The 20061-nt window shown below is 40.5% G+C and overlaps 1 protein-coding gene across 1 annotated transcript in view; it reads right to left on the reverse strand.

Annotated features, from left to right (window-relative positions):
• The window catches only part of GTF2F2 (general transcription factor IIF subunit 2), a 121675-nt gene that overhangs the window by 40196 nt on the left and 61418 nt on the right, over positions 1-20061 (reverse strand). Inside the window, exon 5 of the mRNA XM_033104974.1 lies at positions 16731-16812. Coding sequence (XP_032960865.1) covers positions 16731-16812 — 82 coding nt within the window. The remainder of the gene's footprint in view (positions 1-16730; positions 16813-20061) is intronic.

The following is a 20061-nucleotide window of genomic DNA, read 5'->3' on the forward strand; positions in this document are numbered from 1 at the left end:
TTTTGATTGTTACATTAATGCGGTCACAATGTATAAAATGTGTAAGGTACAAAAAGATACATGATTAAAAATCAGTCTCCCTCAGACTTCCAGATTCTCTCCCTGGAGGCAACCAGTGACACAATTTCTTATGTACACTTCAAGAGGCATTTGATGACACTTCATTTTTAAATAAGTCGTTGAATGGAAATGTGTTGCCTTTGCTCTAGCTTTCTCATAACTGCTATCTTTGGGAGACAGCTTGTCATAGACCAATGCTATTCCTATAGAAAAAATGAATTGGTGGCAGGTATTAAGAGATAAGAAATCACCACACTTAGATTTAATCATAGTTTTCTGGCATTTTATCTCCACATAAAGGTAATAAGCAGAAACATAAGCCAGTGATTTAGAAAATAGACTTCTGGGAGAGTTTCGATTACAGATGAAATGGCAATCAGCTTACACACAGCACTATACTGTCCTCGTCCATGTATAATCTGACAACCGTACCTCCTCATTGAGAATTCCTTGTCAGCTACACTAATATTTGTCAAAATGTGCTCTGAGGACCCCTTACATCAGAATCATCGGGTTGCTTATTAACAATGCACATTTCTAGTCCCAACTCAAGACCTGCTGAGTCAGAAACTCTGGGGGCTGGAGCTGCCCGTGGAATCCACATTTTTTACAAAGCTCCCACGTGCATACACACATAGACATTAGAGAACGACAGGTACTACATAAGCCCCTAAACACAGAAACCCTGTTTTTCTTCATTGTAGCATGGCGCCTGCCTAGCACAATGCCTGACAAATAAGGTAGTCTGGAGTGTATGCTGAAGGTTTCACGAATGTACTGGGGACTGACTGCAGGATACCGTGGTATGTTGTCAACACCCAACAGATTTTGAAATTGCATGTTTCATCCATGATAGAAATTTGAATAAAGAGCAGAGAAATGAGCTTTGGCAATCAACAGCCTAATCAAGTTCATTTAGCTGTATGACTCAGTTTCAAGCAAAGCACTGAGAAGGATGTCAGGGTATTTAACGAGCACTACTTGATTATGTAGCTGAGTTTCAGACAGGTGATACCAGAGTGTCATGTCAACAAGGATCGAGTGACCCAAAGGAAGGGCTCTAAAACGAGACAGCCTACATATTTTCTATTTTGTGATTTATTAAATATAGTGACATCTGCCCTAACCAGACCCAGGAAAGAAGCAAAAAAGAGCATCTCAGCCACCAAAACAGATGTCACGAGGCTGAGCAAGACAGCTCTGGGCACTTGACTCACAGGCGAGCCCAGGAGACCTTCACTCAGTCTATTCAGTCTTTTTTTTACACACATTATTCATTCTAATAGAATTTTAAAACTGGGTTCCTAGCTCACAGGAAATTAAAAACACTAAATCAGAACAAAGAGAGAACTGCAACAGACAGTAACACAACAATCAACATGACAGAATGACAGCTGCTCAGAGGGGAGTGAAGACCTATAGAAAACAATCAGAAGAACTCCCACAGGATCATACTCTGTGACCATCTTGTAAAAGGGTAACTAACCCCCCTCTTCTCGACAGTATCTGAAGGCATCTGCCACACAATTCAAAACTAGGCATTCGCACCAAAAACCAAATTAAAAGAGAAGGCTGAATCATGTTCCCAATACATTTTGTATATGCAGTATGGATATAGGTACGCTATGTAATATATTTTAGAAAGATTTTCATTCATTAAAGCTAATTACAATTTTTTTTTTTTAAGTAACGAACTTTTAAAAAGAATTCATTACTCTAGACTCATTCCTCTAGAGTTCCAGGAAGGAAAAAGAGACTAACATACTAAAACAGCAGAGGTGGTTTTCAAAACAAAATGTCCTTGAAAAAAATCATTTCAGTTATCTAAGGAGATATTTATATTTCAGTTATCTCTCTGTTGACATGGTTGGCAATTCTTATTCTTATTTTCTATAGATGAAGGGCTATGCAGTATACAGACTGTCATTTAGTCACCATTCAGAATCGACATGGGAATTGTTTCTGGAATAGTCTGTATTCCATGAATTATTTTCATCTTGAAGGATAATTTTTTTACGAAAAAGGAACATCTAAAGTTTATATAACAAAAAATAGTGCTACTGAAATGCACTGAAAATAACAAAAATAGAAGTATACACTCCTAGTAATTTAATGAGCTGCAATAAAACGCCATATGGCATTCAATGTAATTATGTAATAAGTATTGAAAATTCTGTGAACAATAGCATTTGGCTGCCACCACACCTACCCCCTCCAAAAATGGTGTGTGTACCAGACAGCACTGGTAAACAACACATTTGTAAATTAATTTTAAATATTTCACATTCACTTAGCCTCATACAGTGTACTTATGTGTGTGTTTCTCCTATAGAACTGCATCATTTTGGACTTTGCAGTAAAGTCTTAAAAAGCTAGAAGATCAAGGGTAGTTCATGAAGCAGATTTAGAATTTTTCTTTTTGAAACTACACACCCAACGTTGCACAGCAAAGAACAAATTATTGACAGTGAGCTACTCAAGGGCAGGGAAACATCTTCCCGGTTTATTGTTGAATGTCTGGCACATAATTGGTGTCCAAAGTTTACTGAATGAATGCATTTACAGAAATTTGTAAAGCTTGGGCTGTGAAACCTTTGGTAATATGGTGTACAATATTGATTCTCAGGGTGAAACTCTGTTACCCCTATAGCAGTAACTTTAGTTTCAACAGGTAACAGCATGTTTAACTCCTTTCCAAGCTTTAACACATGTAGTGTGTGTTGTACCAAAGACATGCTGTTTTAAAAGAGAAAATGATTTCTTTGGGATTTTTAAAACTAACTTTATAATGTCTGTAAATTAAATATAAGTTAACTCAATTTTATGAGAATTCAAGCAATAAAAAATTGTTAGAATTTAACAAAGGAAAAAAAATCCTGTTAATCTTCAGGTAAATCTCCAAAATGCAAAAGGCTGAAAAGATGAAAAACATTCCTTCATGAAATATTTATCGAGCATTGTTATCACGCAGTCGGTGATATGTCAGGTGATGGGGTTACCGTTAACGTCACAATTAACAATTCATTAATAAAGATAGTGCCACACAGAAATAAGTACTAAGAATTCAATAAAACTGGGTCATGGCTTAGCAAGTAAGTAGGCGGGGGGGAGAAAGCTGTTCTGTGGTCAGAGTGGTCAGAAAGGGCCTGTCTGAGGAGGTGTCATGTGACCTGAGAACTGAGACAGGCTGACGCTTGTAGATCTGGTGAAAGACTTGTGCTGAGGTTAAAGGAAGAGCAGAGAAATGGGCGGCTCCGGTTCTAGCTGAGGGACAAACCGCTGCCATTTTGGCTGCTGCCTAGTGAATGAGAGAGGATGGTGGTGGCGGGAGAGGAAGCAGCTTCGGATCAGATCACAGAGTTTGGAAGGCAGATCCCGCAGGATCTTGTAAGTCCTGAGCAGGGAGTAGTAAGTGACCTACGCTAATGACTACGCGTGAAGCCCGAGCTGGGAGGGTCAGCTCCACCGCAGGCACCCCATGCAGTCACAAAGGCCCTGCTCGGGATTTCATGCGGCGCTGTCACCATTTTGAAATTCTTAATGATTGATGAGCTCTGTATTTGCATTTTGCAATAGGCCGTGCAAATGACGGAGGCAGGTGAATGCAGAAGGCAGCTTAGACTAGTGTGGCAGCAGACAGAGGGCCCCGGTATTAAGAGCAGGTTGGGGTACACAGTGGCACAGCTGAAGGAACTTGAACATGGACTGGATGTGTGTTGTCAAGAAAAGAGGAGCTGTGGGTAACGCCCAGGTTTTTCACCTGAGTAACGGTGGGAATGGGGAAGACTGGGGAGCAACTGCCACGAGAGGTGATGGGGTGGGTAGCAACCAAGGACTCAGGTTCAGGCATGTGAAGTGACGGTGCCGTGGGACATCCAAGTGGAGCTGTCCAGGGGACTGTTGTCTACACATGAGGCTGAAGGTCAGGACAGCAGTCTGGGCTGCAGATACTAATTCTAGAGTTGCCGTGTATATATTTTTTAAGTGGATGAGATCACTTAGCAAGACAACGTTGGGGGGGGGGGGAAGAGTTCAAGAGATAAGCAGGAGCTAGAAGACGACTAAGCAAGAGGAAAATCCACAGGGTCAGCGTAACCAAAGGAGGAGAGTACCAAGGACAGAGCCCTGAGAGTGAAAGATGCTCAATCAGTAACCTGGGGACCATCTGTCCGCTCGGTCTACTAACACTGAAATACCTGCACTCAGCCCTCTGCTCTACCTGCCAGGCTCATCTACTACTTTTCCTAAAACACGGCTGGTGATTTCTTCCAGATCATGCTGTGCTGTTCCTCTGAGAAGCCCTCCCGCCTCCTCTTTATCTACTGAAAGTCTATGGCTCCTTTCTCTCTGACTTCACCAAATCACAATTTTCCGAAACCATGTATTTACTGCCTGCGCCAACCTCTTACATTGCATACAACAGTAAAATATCCTAAATTATTATTTAATACCCATGTATGACCCATTTCCCTAAACAGATAAGCCCTAGTTGCTTTTTAATGTTACTGCTTACGATACATTAAGATGCTCAAAAAATATCTGTTGAATAAATGAGTAATAAACGACACTTGGAAGCTATGAAATATGGGGAAGTAACAGAAGTTAGATAAATCAACTTGGCAAGCAACAGCTTAAAAAGGAATGACTCATTGTGATCAAAGTCCCGGGCAGCCTGTAAGACAAAAGGCATGAAACCTAAGTCGCATACCTCTCATTCCTTCCTTTCTTCATTCAACAGATATTTATTGTGCACCTACTGGGTGCCAGGCTCTCTTCCCGTCATTAGAGAAACACCTGTGACTAAAGTAGACAAAGTCTTGCCCTCAGGGGCTGTGTTTCATTGGGAATGTCATTCATTGCCATATTTTGTTTTAAATAAGCTTACTAATAAGCCCACACCTTCTTCTCCTGCTTTTCCCACATGTCCACTACTTTTTAGTTTGAAAAGTTTGTCTTACCATTATTATTATTATTATTATTATTATTATTATTAATTCCATCCTTTCAGTTTTCCTCAAATATATATCACATTATAAGAAAGAGGTTTTAGGGGCAACCGGATGGCTCAGTTGGCTACAGCGCGAGCTCTCAACAACAAGGTTGCCGGTTCAATTCCCTCACGGGATGGTGGGCTGCGCCCCCTGCAAGTAAAGTTTGAAAATTACAACTGGATTTGGAGCTGATAGGCCCTGGAGAAACACACTGTTCCCCAATATTCCCCAATAAAATTAAAAAAAAAAATCAGTGGACAGTATACGACAACTGTAATATCCTAGGGTACAGTAAAGAGAAGTAGATCTTCAAAATGATACAAATACTAGTTCATCAGAACTACCCAGAGCATTACAGATTTCACATAAACTTCACACAAATAAAATAATAAATTCCACTTAAAAAAATCCCTTAAAATTCTACCTCTTTCCTGCAGATATATGGAGCTTTGGGACTTAATTACGTTGAAATTTAATTAAGTTACTGTATCAAAGTTCATTTTTAAGTTGTAGGATCTGAAATTTGATAAAAATTCTAAACAACGAAACAGTTATGTATCTTACATAAATCCTGTGTTCTGTTTATTGTGTCATGTGACAGAACAACGGTACTACCAATGTTAGTTTAAGCTGTCAGGTGTTAGGGCAAGGGTCATCCAACACAAGAGAAGAGAAAGAGGCTGAGCTCCTGTCCCTTTTCCTGCTGGGAAGCCAGGTGACCTCTGAACTGTTAAGGCCGAGAAGGCAGTCTGCCATCCATCCATCCATCCAACGCACTGGGACCATTTGCGTCTGCGTTCAAATTCCAGCTTTGCCATTTACAAACTGTGAGCTTGGGCAAATCACTTAATTTTTCTATGACTCAATTTTCTCATTTGTGAAAATGGAAATAAGATTCTTAAAAAAGAACGTAACTAAAATGATTATCTAGTTAATAAGGTATGAAGCCATTTCAGAGCGGACAGACCTAGCCTAGCCTGCCTGATAACCAGTTGCCCTAAGCAGTCTTCCAAAATGTTTTTGCTACTTGTAAACTCAAGGATTCTCTTTTACAATTCGAGTTTTCTTTACAATACATCCCATGGCAACTGTACTAGAGTCTCAAGCAAGAGGGATGATAGTATAAAAGGTATCTATGAGTCAGGCTCCCTGTACTTCTTGTACTTTGACTTAATTAGTTCCTCCTAGTAGTAAGCTGGAGACTTGATTATATCATTCCTACTGATTTAATGTACTAACTGGGACCATCGTTCCCCAAATAAAGGAGCACGTGGTATCTTTCCTTAGTCTTCAAGCTTCAGAGAATCACAGACCAATGGCTGAAAATTCCAGTGCCTGCGAGGACCAGGCAGGCAACATAAATGTGAAGCCAAGTGGTCAGACAATAGGACATGCAGGCCTGCAGCCAATGGGAGAGCACAGCTCTTCCCCAAGGCTGCACAAGGGTACCACCCTGCGGGGCACGTTCCCATCAGAGCCAGCACAGATGTGTATAATTACTGTGACACTTTTCTGGAAGATGGCAGTAATGCCTTGATTAACGAAATCTGTATGTCACCAGTTTTCTGACAGATAAAAATAAAAGCACTTGAGGAAGGTGTTAAAAATTTGTACCAAAGCACCAGATGGATTAGTTGTGGTGGTCCTGGTCCGTCTAAGGGAATTTGGCCACTTCTGTGGGGCACGTGCAGCAGCGAGTTTTAAATCCTCCCCAAATCTACCCATTTGGCCCAGGAAGCAGAGATGGTTGTCCTGGTGACAAGTCCACCCACAAACTAAAAGGTCTACTCAAGTTTGTGTTTCGGGCTAATCTAGAAATGGTATAATTTTAATGACTTTTCTTCCTTTCCCATAAAAACAAAAAATCTGCCCCCTAAAATACTGTGAACAGGTAATCCAATGGCTATGATTTCACACATAGGAATAAAAGGCTTAAACTTATGCCCATTCATTCTTAAAATGTATTCAGAATTGATAGAATAGAAAGGACCAGAACAGAATAAAAAGTAGATGCCTAAAGGTAGATATTATTAAGGGAAAGGAGTGAAAACAGGAGCTACCCAGATAATAAAGACAAACCTCCATACCTCACAGTTTTGCCTGAAGTTAGCTCTGTTGATTTTCAACTGTGAGTGAACAAAGAGAAATTGTGTGCTCTAGTATTTTTATCCTGCAAAAGCTGTGAGGCTTTGTAGAAATACCACCACATGCCAATATTGCTTCTCAGGACTTACAATTTGAGTCTTAAGCACAACTAAATGCATTTTTAAAAGAGTATTAATTCAGGAGAGACTCACTTATCACAGTGTAACTGTAAATACTTTAAAATGCTGATTTTTGATCAATTACTCTACTAACATTTATTGAACTTAAAGTTGTTAGAACAAAGATGAACAAGATATAGTCCCTATGGACATAAAAGTAATAAAAGCACAACAAAGAGCAAAAGGTAATTAGTTGTTTATGAGAAAAGGTATAGCAGGAGCTTGGTGCAGGCTGCGATTATGCTGTGTGGAGAAAAGGGCTGGGGAGATTTCACGTCTGAGCTGAATCGTACAGGATGAATAGGAGCCTGGCAGGCAGAGAAGCAGGGGAAGAAGTCTGCAGATGGGGGCAGGGGGGCACGACACCACATGAAGAATTTGGGGAAGAGTGAGAATGAATGTTGTGACAGAGTGCGCACCTGAGCTGGAATGGCAGCAGGGTAAGAAGGGGCCAGAGCCCCGGGCACACCAAAGAGTGGGCAGAAGAGGGGGACTCCCAACCACCAGAATTTAGGGTGAGACAGCACCCTAAATTCCTCTCCTCCTCCTATCTCAAAGTGAAAGCATCAGGGGACTTAAAAGAGGAAATTACATGAAATGTTTGTCTGCTGTTGAATTAGGGCAGTGCCTTAATTCTTTATATATATTCCCAATGGCCTTTTACAATCACTGGGAAGCCCCTATTCCATCAGAGTAGTAAACCTTCAGGGGCGGTCTATAGCTCGGGGCTGAGGGGACAGCTAGTCTGGGAGGAAAGAGGGCAATCCTTACCTGCCAGGCCCCGAAGAAGCCTGCCTTCCTTCCCCAGAAGGACTGTCTGTCTTTTAAAAAACACTCAGTAAAAACACTTGCCTAGCTTTCTATGTAGTTTTACTCCACTGGTATTTTCGCACTTTGACTACAGCTCTCTGACCCATTTTAAAATTATTATATTTTAATGAAGACATCCAGCTTCTTCCACGTACTCCATTTTAAAATGGTAATTAAAAAGGAGCAAGCAGTTCAAGGGAAAAGGGCATGAAAACTCGTATGGCAGAGGTCAGCTGTCTTCCTGGGTTGGCTCTTCAGAAGGCCTTCCTGTTCCTAGGTTTTTAGAAAAATCTTGGATTAAAAAAGATGTATAGTCCCACATTTTAAAAACCACACAGTCAGGTACTTCAGGAGAGTCATCAAAGTATCACTTCAGGAGAGGATGATAAGACTGTTTATAAAACCAGCTTGGGGAACTTTTGAGATTACCCTTTACACGTTCCAGAAAGACTCTGAACAGCCAGAACAGCCAGTAGAAGATTTATACACTAAAAAGCCATGGGGTTTTTGATATACACACATACTTGATGGGGCCACATCAAGGACTCGTTGGGGATGGAGAACAGCGTAGATAAAGAAGACCGTGAAGAGAGAACCTGCCCGCTTCCCAGGCAGGGTCTGGGTGAGCATCTCGGCAGTTCACAAATACCGCTTCAGGACTTCTGATTTGAACAGAGGATTACTACCCTGAGCTCTGTACCAAAATCTCCAGATTCTTTCTCTTAGCTCTATTTTGATTTTAAACTTTATTAAACTAATTTATCTACCGGAGGGCAGGAGTTCAAAAAGAATCCTTGTATGCACGTCTCTTCCATGAGAACGGGATGGGGCTGGGACTATCTCCAGTCGAGTTTTTAGTCAGGAATTCTTACTCAGGTAATTGTCATAAGCATAAGAGGTAATATTTACTGAGTAGCTACTCTGTGTCAGATACCTCGTGTATCGTACTTGTGCAGTATTATTTTACTTAATCTTTATCGTGACACTGAGGCACAGAAAAGTCATGTACTTTGCCCAAGATCACACAACAGGTAAATGGGGAAGACAGTCTTTGAACCTGGGTAGCCTGCCGCCAGAACCCAAACTCCTGACTACCTGCCCCCATTACCAAGCATCTTCGGAGATCCAGAACTGCTTTCTAATAAAATTCCTGACCCTCTTCAGGGAAGCAATCAAAGGTGCGCATGTCCTTGATCCTCAGATGCTTTCTGGTAAACGAGGTTTCACTGTGAATCTTGTGCTCGCCTCCCTAGTGGCCCCTGCACTCCTTCCGGCCTGAGGAGCAGCCATGTACTGGGGTGGGACTGACCCTGCGTCCCATACACTTGCACAGGTGGGCTCTAAGCAGTGTACCTATCCCACCTTTACTGACCCGTTCACTGTTCAGGGATAGACTCAGATAAGCCTGGGAGTTGCAGGTAGCCATCTAGCTACCAGGAGAAAAGCCAACCTGAGGCTAGTCCAGCTGAAGACAGACCCAAGAAAATTAGAAACAGAGCTAGAGCACTGACAATACTGAGAACTTCTAGAGAAAGCCATGGCTAAAGCCCATGGATCCGATTATGTGAGTCAAGGAATTCCTTTTGTTTTTAAGCGAGTTTACATTGGGTTTTCTGATACTTGCAAATGAAAGCATCCTGATATAATTACATTAACCCTTATTAACCTCAGTGGTCCTCCAAAATTCTGTTCAATAAAAACTCTGTTTCGAATAAGATTACCAGGAAGCTCAAATCCAATACTACGTTTCCCTGGTCATTAATTATCATTATAGAATTCTGAGTTACTGCAATGACCTCAACTCTTATTGAGTATTAATAGAAAAATGTTTCTCTATAAAACTATTTTTAGTTTATTATTCATTTTCTTGTTTAATGAACTTTCTATAAAAACTTACATGAAAATGATAACAGCGTTATCACATTCCCAACTTTGTGTGGCTACTGGGAAACACACAACAGTTTGTTTAGCCATAGAGTTTGCTCCAGTCTAGAATTTCTAGCATGCACTTCCTGACTGCCAGCACTTTCACTATGTGACTCTGACTTTTAGTTGTTGTTTTAGAAGGTTAGCATTTCAGTGAATACAGGCAGGCTATCCATAACAAGGGTAATCTCACACCCCAGTTTATCTGGGACAATTTACACTGTTGTCTCAGTATGGTGTCCTCTCTGGTTAGTGCCCATTTTCATTCTCAAAAGTATCCCGTTTTGAACAATAAATTATAATCATCCCCGCTATAATTCATCTTGTATTTTTTTAACGATATATAAGAAAAATCACTTCTAAAAGGAACTATTCTTTATAAAATTTATATATGGAGAACAGTCAAAATTACAAGCACTAAATATATTCAAATACGGCTTTTCCTGTAGTGAGAAAAATGCTTCAGTGTTGTTATTATGTTAAACAAAAATTTTATCTGCAGGAACTTCTTTGCGCGTGAATCGAGTTCACCCAAGTGAATTGCATCACCCACAAATTACGTAAAGATCTACTGAACAGGGAGGGTCCCTCTCCTCTTCCCTTACAATAAGACATTCTAAGACATCTTCACCACAATGTGGAACATGAGGAACCGAGGCAGGTACAGACTGGAAACCTCTCCCCAGGAACGAATGTGAATCACAACTCGCTTCTGACTGTCCAGTGTCTCAACACAGAAAAAGAGACGCTGATTTTTCTCTTTTCCACCCCTTCACAGCCAGCATTGTTCCCAAACGGTAAGTCTTTTCTCGGGTTTTCTGAAGAAAACCCACAAACAACGAAAGAATTAAAATTTTCTGAGACCAGTATTTTTAGATGAGTTGGTGACATAAACATGCAGAAGTTAAAAAGTTACGTATTTTCCTACTACTGTGACTTTCCTACAAGAAAATACATATTAGGATGACTGTGCTATATTTATGTACCTTTATAACATGAGTTATAAATAGGGTGATTATATAATTTATTATTCAACTATTATATAATTTATTATTAAGAAAAAACTCAAGATGCTTAACTAAAAGTTACACTTACTAAAACAACACAAATTTAAAATTTTCAATTAGTACATCAGATACGAGCTGAAGTTAAATATACTTACATTTCTCAATTCGAAATAAATTTCCTCCTAATATAGTATGATTCAGAACCATTCAGATTTATGTCAGATAACAGAAAGCAACAGAAGCAGTGGAAAACTATTTTCCTTTTGTTTTTTACGTTTTCATGGTGGCTGAATGGATTCTTGCAGGATTGTATATTATGGAAGGAATTGGACAAAAGAAAATTACAACAGAGGATTCTCTTCTTTCTTGGCCTGAATTGCATTGATTTAAGAGTTTACGTATTTCTTGGGTTTAATGCAATACCAATTTCTACCTTTATCTAAATAAATGACAGAATTTTATAAACGAACAGAATCTTACTTACCTTTGATTAATATGGGAGTTATAATTCTCATAATATTTGACTAATTCATCAGCTAAAATTTAATAGCAGAGAGCTGTAAGAATTTATTACTAAAAATTCCCACTAAAGTAACACTAAAGAGCATTATTTATAAGTATAAAATACACTTTGTAATATACCCAATTATGTTACTAAGTATGTAGTTCAGCTGAAATTTGCTAAAATATAATACAGTAAAAACTCACTGGGTAAAGGAAAAAAACCTACTGACTTAAGAAAGGTCTGATAAAAAAAACTTTTTCTTCTAGACCTCTGTAAATGGAAGACTATTTAATTCTTTCTTTATATTCTGAAAAACTTAATTGTTGATGAAATGTTTCTGTATTTGTTTTATAAGCACTTTGCCCGTCTCAAAGCAAGATACACATGTGTGCGCGTGCGCATATGTGCGTGTGTATATGAACTAAAAAATCAACGCCAAGTTTCAAGTGCTGTTCTGAGGATGAAAATTAAAGAAGCTGAGTGCTGCTGATGCCTGTTTCTGTACCCAGTTTTGCCATTCCTTTCTACTTCAGGCTATTTCAACTCAACAAATACTTTTGGATCTTCAACACTTCTAATACACTATGCTAAGTGCTGAGAATACAAAAAAGCAAGGAGGGAGATGGCGGAAAGAAGAAAAATGAAACTCACAGTCCCTGTTTTTATGAAATTCATAATCTCATGGAAGATTACACCTAAGCGGTAGAAAATGCAGATATTTATATACGCGTATGCCATTAAAGAATAAACAAGCATGTACGTACGAGGGGACATAGAAAAGGAGGGTGGCAGACCTAAGTGGAGTGGGGAGTAGGAGCGATGAGGTTTCCCTGAGTGAGTGACAACCGCGTGGCTTATTAAAGGCTCGGAAGGGTCTTGGCAGAAGGTAGTAAGGCTTGTAGGGAGAGGATGCAGTACGTCACAGAGGTGTAAGACGTGCAAGTGCCCAGTGTGGGCATCCACGGAAAGGACGACGCCTGGACACAAGGCCAGGAATGAGACAAGAGCCAGATTATCAAAAACCCTGGATGTCATTGGAGCCAGCAGTCAGGAGGAGGCCCTGGGGACTTGGAGCACACGTGTGACACATGTAGGTAGAGGCTATCCCAAGTACTGGACTGCCAATTCTGTCCTCAAACACTTCTATTTTGCTGTCACCTATATCTGGAAATCTGCCACCAAGTTTCTATTCCCCACCCCCACTATATTGTCAGTAAATGTTGTTTTAGATAATCGTGTGTGTGTGTGTGTGTGTGTGTGTGTGTGTGTGTTTCTTCAGGTTCAAAGACTAAACTCACAGGAGCAAGAATAGTATCTAACTTGTTTTTAATTGAGCCTTACTTAGTGATCACAGCAGGCACTGAAAAATGTTGAATAATGACAAAGAAAATACATGAGATACAAGCGCGACTTAGGTTACTTTCCTGTTTTAATAATTCACCCTTCAGTATTCTTCTCACAGTTTAAGTACTTTCTTCTTCTCTGTTTTTATGTAAATTGTCAGCCAGAACTTAACTGAAAACAGAGACGGGAACTGCTAGAACTCCCGTCACACTCTGCCCTGTGTGAGGCAGAGTGGCACGGGGTCAGTCTGGGGGTTCCCAGCAGGAAGTGTACCCAGGCCACCATCATCCGTCTTGTCCTAGAGAAGTCCGTCCCACAGCCACTGATGTTTGAGGTGAGTTCATCAAGTCCATCAACTCTACCTCCAAATGTCCTCGGCACCTCGCCCCTCGTCTTCCTTCTAACGGGAATCAGCGTACTTATGATTTAGACACTTTGTACCTGGGTTATCACATCAGTGTCTTAGCTTATCTCCCCACTTTCAGCCTTTCTACTATGGCCAGAACAACTTATCTAAAACACTAACCCCTTCACCATCCACGCAGCTTCAAATTCTTCAGCACCATCCTAATAGCTCAGCACACAAGTCCAAACTTCTTACCATATAAGACTCTTTAACAAGTAATTTAACAAGCACCCAAGACTCTAACATTTCAAACCTTATCTCCTGCCACTCATTCATTCAGCAAATATTCACTGACTACCTACTATACGTAATGAACTATTCTAGATGTGTGTGTGTGTGTGTGTGTGTGTGTGTGTACACGAAATAGGCACACAGAAACACAAAACAAAACAAAACAAAAAACCAACTCTGGGAGCCTGAGCCACACTGCAGCAAGCTGGCAATAAATATAAATTATATAGTATATTAGCAAGTGTTCTGTGCTAGGAGGGAAACACAAGTCCAGGAGGAAGTAGGATGGCCTATGCCTTATTAAAGTAGAACCCGAGATGAGACTTGCAAGAGTGAGGAGCTGAGCCGTGCAGGTACCTGGACACAGCACGTTCCAGGCAGAAAAGCACATCCAGTACCAAAGCCCTCAGACGGAAGTGTGTCCAGAGAGATCCTGGGCAGTGCTGTCAGGGGGTCGGCGTGGTCAGAGCAGCGTGGGGGGGCGGGGGGAGGGGATAGGGTGGCGGGAGCAGGAGGGGGGGCGGGGCAGGGGAGAGGAGGGCGGAGAGGAGGGAGCGGTAGGGTGACCGTGTGGGACCCCGCAGACGACCTAAGCACTTGGATTTTATTCTGACTCATACAGAAAGCACTGCCAATGCCATGTGACCAGGGAAATGGCATGATTTGAGATTTGAAAAGAACTGCTCCGGCGCCTGTACTGACACAGACACCAGTGGGGCCAAGGTGGACGCAGGAACTCTGCTAGGAGGCTCCTGCGGTGACGCAGGCGAGCCACAGGGCAGGTCACGTGGGTGGCGAGACGGGGTCAGCCTGCGCGTGCAGTGTTGTAACGGTACAGTCAGTAAGGTTCTCTGCCACACTGCACGTGGGGTCAGAGACGAGTCAAGAACGGAACCAAGGTGGAGCAGGTTTTGGGGGAAGACTGGGAGTTCCATTTCTGACATATTTAAAATGTCGACTGGCCGCGGAACCAGGCTTTTGGATATGTAAATGGAGTTTAAAACACAGGTGTGGGCTGGCGCCTCTGCCTGTTCTGCTTCCAACAAACCCTGCGCTCTGGGCTGGCAGCACTGCACGCAGGGCCCTGAGGAGCTCCCCAAATCTTGGTGCCTGCACTCTTCTCCTTAGAGTATTCTTACTCCCGTCGTTTCCACTTTGTCCAAAACACCTCAGCCTTCAAGACTTAACGTCACGCATCGTCTGTTGTATAAACACAGATGATTCTCATCTCCTGAATCACCCTGTTGTTTTGCTGTTGGTGGTGTCATTATAGCATTTGTTTAATGTTATTAAAAGGATATTATTTTTTTTATTAGTTTCAGGTGTACACAGCAATGTAATAATTAGACATTTAACCCCTCATAAAGTGATAACACAACCCCAAACTACTAGCCCTCTGCTATCTTATATAGCTGTTCCAATACCATCAACTATCTTCCCTATGTTGTACTCAACATCCTGTGACTATGTACACCTACATATTTAGTTATAGTTGACATTCCATATTATTCTACTTCAGCTTCAGGTGTATAGCGCGTGCACGGGCAGGCACATCCTATTTTCTTAAGTCCCTTAAGTAACTGAAATATGCCATGGCTGGTCTTTTAGCATACTCCAAAGGCTGAACAATTTTAATTTCTCTTTTGGTAAGAAAGAAGCAGCCGTTTCATACACAGGTGACTTGCCTCTCATCGTAAGAAATCTTTAGAAACCTTTAGAGAATATTAAGACTACAGAAAAAGATCTTGGCAAGCAGCTCTGTAACCAGATTTTGCATTTCCCAATTTTAGTAGTTATTTGAAGAAGACAATTTTTCAGAAAAGACTTGCATTATATAACGAACTTTACAGGCTAAAAACAAAGAGAGAAGCATCTTCTGCCTGTGTTCCAAAGTTATTTTCTATTATAAAATTTTTCATTTTGATTGTCATCCTTTTACTTACCCTGGGGAGGCATTCAAATTAGAGGAATTATTGGACAAGAAAACCAGTCTCTTTGTTTCATTCTCAAGAGACAGACTCTAATCTAATTGAGAAAAGGGGAAAAATTAAAAAGCTGATGTGCAATTTAGAGATGGTCCAGCAGCCTCTTTTAGAGATGAGAGCACGGAAATCCAGAGAAGCTGCTGCTACCCTTGAAGGGGGTGCTCTCAACTACCAGTTCTGTGTCGCTAAGTCTACCAAAATGCAAGTCCGGGAGCCCAGGGGTTTCTGTCTGTTTTGTTCACTGCCATTTCACATAGTAAGTGCTGAAACTAACACATTTCTAATTCTCCACTACACGGGGGTGAAATACATTCAATATACACTATAAAGCAAGTTTCGTACATTTCTTTGGGGTTTACAAAATTGCTGACTCACTGAAAGTCAAAATTTAGAGTATCTGGACTTCGCAATCACCATCTTTAAATACTACTTACAAAATTTTAGCCACATACAAAAGTGTGTGTGTGTGTGTGTGTTGGGGGGGGGGGGCTGAAGCAAAATCTCTAACAAGTAAGTTTATAAAAAGTTCTCTGTAGGTCAAGAGAAAAGGATGCTACTCTAGCAATATATTTACTTTGTATAGTATTCATTATGGGAAGATTGTAGCCTTTGAAAATAGTACAAAGATATTATTATGTATCTTTAGAGAATCACGATTTATAAGGGCAACTAGAAAGAGAAGCTTAAAGAGTCTGACTCCAGGTTATATTAACACAGTAGCTTCAAATACCCCAAATAAACAGTCCAGGTTCTGAAAGTTCCCTTGTCAAAGAAACTCTTATTGGGCTTTTACTTTTAAATTGAAATATAGTAATTGATGCATAACGTTACATTTATAGGTGTAGTTTACACATACTGCACAAAACGATCACCACAATAAGTGTAGTTAGCATTAGTTGCCTTACATAGCTACAAAATTATTTTTTCTTGTGATGAGAACTTTTAAGAACTACTCCCTTAGCAACTTTCACATATGCAAATACAGTATTATTACCTAGAGTCACCACGCTGACATACGTCCTTGAGACTTACTTATTTTATAACTGGAAGTTTGTTCTTACTTGCTTTTAAAACCAAACAGCCTTTGAAGAAAACACTTTCAACAATAAACATAGTTTGCCGTCAATAGGCAATCTAACGTATGTATTTCAATCCCGAAAAGGAAACATCAGGTACTATGTTAAAGGTAAAAACCACCAACCTCTTTAATCTCATGTAGTTTTCACTGGCAGCAGGTCGGCATTCAGCTCTTTGCACCACTATTCCTTCCAGTGAGAGCTTATCTTGAATGGAAAGAAAAAAAATTAACAAATGTATTCAGATATAACATTTATCATTTTCAAGATTGTATTTTAACACGCTAACTTCAGTAATGATTACAATAAAATATAATAATAAAAATCAAGGAAACAAAAGGAATATTTTTAAGTTTATAGTAGTAGCATTGGTCAGACGAAGAAAATCCTTATTCTGGGCTAGTAAAAAACGGGGCTCCTGTCAGGTTTGTTCAATGGGCAGCTGCAGCCCCTGACAATAATAGCTTTTGTACACTGAGCTCTTTCTAGAAGGTAGCATAAAAGGGCATCAAACAAAACAAAAAAATTTTAAAGGGTATGGAAGTGATAGCATCTTTGACAGAGAAGTAACTTCTGAAAACACAGCTAGTCTAAACCACTAAATCAAAGATATGTATGTATATACAAATACATTTGCGTGCGTATGTACACATACGTATACCAGGAGTGCCAAAAAAATGTATACCCATGACTTGTATTCATCTTTTGGTATCGGTATATATTGAGTATGGCAATTTTAATACAGTTTTTTCCTTTCTTAAAATGTGTACACATTTTTTTGGCACCCTCAGTATACGCAAATAAAAGTCTAGAACATTCTGTGACAAGAACAGCCAGCCGAGGAGATACCGTGACGTTGGGCAACTCTTTGCCCAGGTTCTACTCTGTACCAGTTCTGCCTGCCAGTCACTCGACTTTTGTTTTCAGCAGAATTGTTAATTTGGGTGTGTCCATACTGGAGCTTTAACTGCTATGAATAATTGTCCAAACACAAGGACAGTTGTCCTACCATTAGAAAGAATTTTCTTGGTGACCCCAACGCAGAATTCAGGAGAAGCAGAAAAGGAACACAAAAGTTAGCACCCAGCACTGTGGACCGACTAGGCACCAAGCATCATGTCAAGTCATCTGACAGACCTTATCTTATCTGATAATACACGTGACAGTGCCCTGGCGGCACCAGCTTTCCCGCAGTCTGGAAATGCATGACTGGTTAGCAACAGCTGTGGCTCAGTCATATTTCTGTGAGAATTCACCCAGGTTTTGAGAAGAGATTCAGGAAACCCTCTGGCTCATCAGCAATGCATGTAGGACTCACCTCCCTACAGTGAGTGACTCAAAACATTCCACTAACACTAACTAAATGCCTCCTGTGCGAAGGGCACCGTCCAAGCGCTGTGGAATCCACGATGATTAAGGTCCATTACGACCTTTACGGAGCGTACAGTTCACTCGGGGAGACAGATAGATAAGCCATAATGTGGAGTGCACACAGAACCACATCTCTGTGATTTATACTAGAAAATACTTCATAAGGTAACCTTAAGCTTATCTCCAAGATCCAGGGGACTCCCGACTGCAGCCCCTATGTACTAACTGGGAACACACCATGTGAGTCAATGGTTCAAGGGTGCAACACATCTCAAGTGTACGCTGGCGCTGACGGCAAGGGCAATGGTGAGAAGAGTGCCCACCTCCTACCAGGAAAGTATGCCAGGAAGGAAAGCACAGTAAGTCCGTAGTTATGTTATATTAAATTTAACTGTAAACATCCCAAAATAATTTCCTCTCATTTATGAATAAGATTAAGATTAAAACTTCAATTTTCTTCAAACAAAAACAAATCTTGTATTTGAGTTTGCCTCTCACTGAAGCTGAAAGTTCTATCTAGAAAATTTCTTGTCTTAACAATAGCAAGATTTGGTGAAATTTCAATGTATAAAGTGTCTTAAATGTGTGAGAAAAGTCTACTATTGAAATGTATGTTCTTCCTTTTTTAAAAACAAAATACATGTAGAAAACTGTCACAGAAAATCGTTTCCTTGTAGGTCATATGCTCATTAATGTTGAATACCAGAAGAACTACCTTTTGTGAACATTCCTCGCTTACTTAGCAGTACCTATTTCACGTGGACAGGCTGAATTTAATTTCTGGTTAAAGGTTTTGGCTGTCAATGTTCTCCATATTACACCCCAAATGCTTTAAGAAGCATCCAAAGCACCTGGGCCCACCACTCTCATCACTATTCTTCAATCAGGGTCACTCACACAAAGCAAAACAATTCACATTCCAAACAACAGTTTTCTGACCATCAAATCCCCTTTTTCAAACCTAAAGTCACTTCTTAATGCTTCTCAAGGGAAAGGAAAAGTCTTAATCATCAGCAATAAATTTTCCCACTAATTGGCTGCTCTTAACACCACATATCTGTTAGCCTGTTTTCATTCTCCTCTTAAATAAATTTAAAAAAGCCAATTTATTTATGATACAGCTCCCTAAGCAAGACTTAAAGCCTTCACACACCTTTTAAAGCCTCACAGGAACATGCTTTCCACTAAACCATGCTTCTTTTGTTCTTCAAAACATTGCTTAAGATTTCAGGGGAAAGGTATTCAACATTACATTTTATTATTTAAAGCATGTGCACACCACTGCTCTTAATGACAGATCATATTCATTACTACAGGAACCCTCATTTGAAACTATTTTGTTGGCCCAGTCTGAAAAACAATAAATACTTGAAAAATAATCCATTTTTTGGCTCATCCACGTATCAGCTATTTACTGAGTGTCCTTTACGTAAAAGATAATGCAAAAACACATCAGGAATCACAAAGATAAACGAAGCTCAAGAGGGGCAGAGTTTAGTACAGCCAATCACAAAGGGTCATGCAGTCTTAAGTCAGCAGTCTTAAAAACTGCTGACTGAGGACTGCCAGAGCTTCCATTCATGTGGGTTTTGTCTACCGATCTTGACTCTATTAGAAGCTACCACTAAGAAAGGTTTAGAAAATCAGAATGAAAAAGGCTTGGTATTATGAAAATAGTTTTGACTTCCCAGACCCCTTGAGGGGTTTCAGGGAATCTACCCAGCAGTTTCCAGACCACATTCTGAGAGCTGCTGGTCCAGGACGATAAGGCAGGTAAGTGAATCCCTGTATAATTGTAGACCAGAAGCATTCAGCACACTCCCAGATTACCAAGACTCTCAGCTCCCCTCTTTTAAATCCAAAGACAGGTGCCCACAGCTCACCACACACTGGTGGGTGTGGGGTCATCGTTAGCACGCCCGCCCACACACTTCTATTCAAACTATGCCCGAACTCGTTTATGCTAGTTTCACTGTTAGTGATTATGCAATGTGATTACCTACTACACAACCCCATCCGTTAGGAGTACGGGGAGGGAGATGCTTCTATGAAAATTAGATTTAGTGCTTTGGTAAGATCTGATAT

Source organism: Rhinolophus ferrumequinum, chromosome 4, assembly GCF_004115265.2.
Source record: "Rhinolophus ferrumequinum isolate MPI-CBG mRhiFer1 chromosome 4, mRhiFer1_v1.p, whole genome shotgun sequence".
NCBI lineage: Eukaryota > Metazoa > Chordata > Mammalia > Chiroptera > Rhinolophidae > Rhinolophus > Rhinolophus ferrumequinum.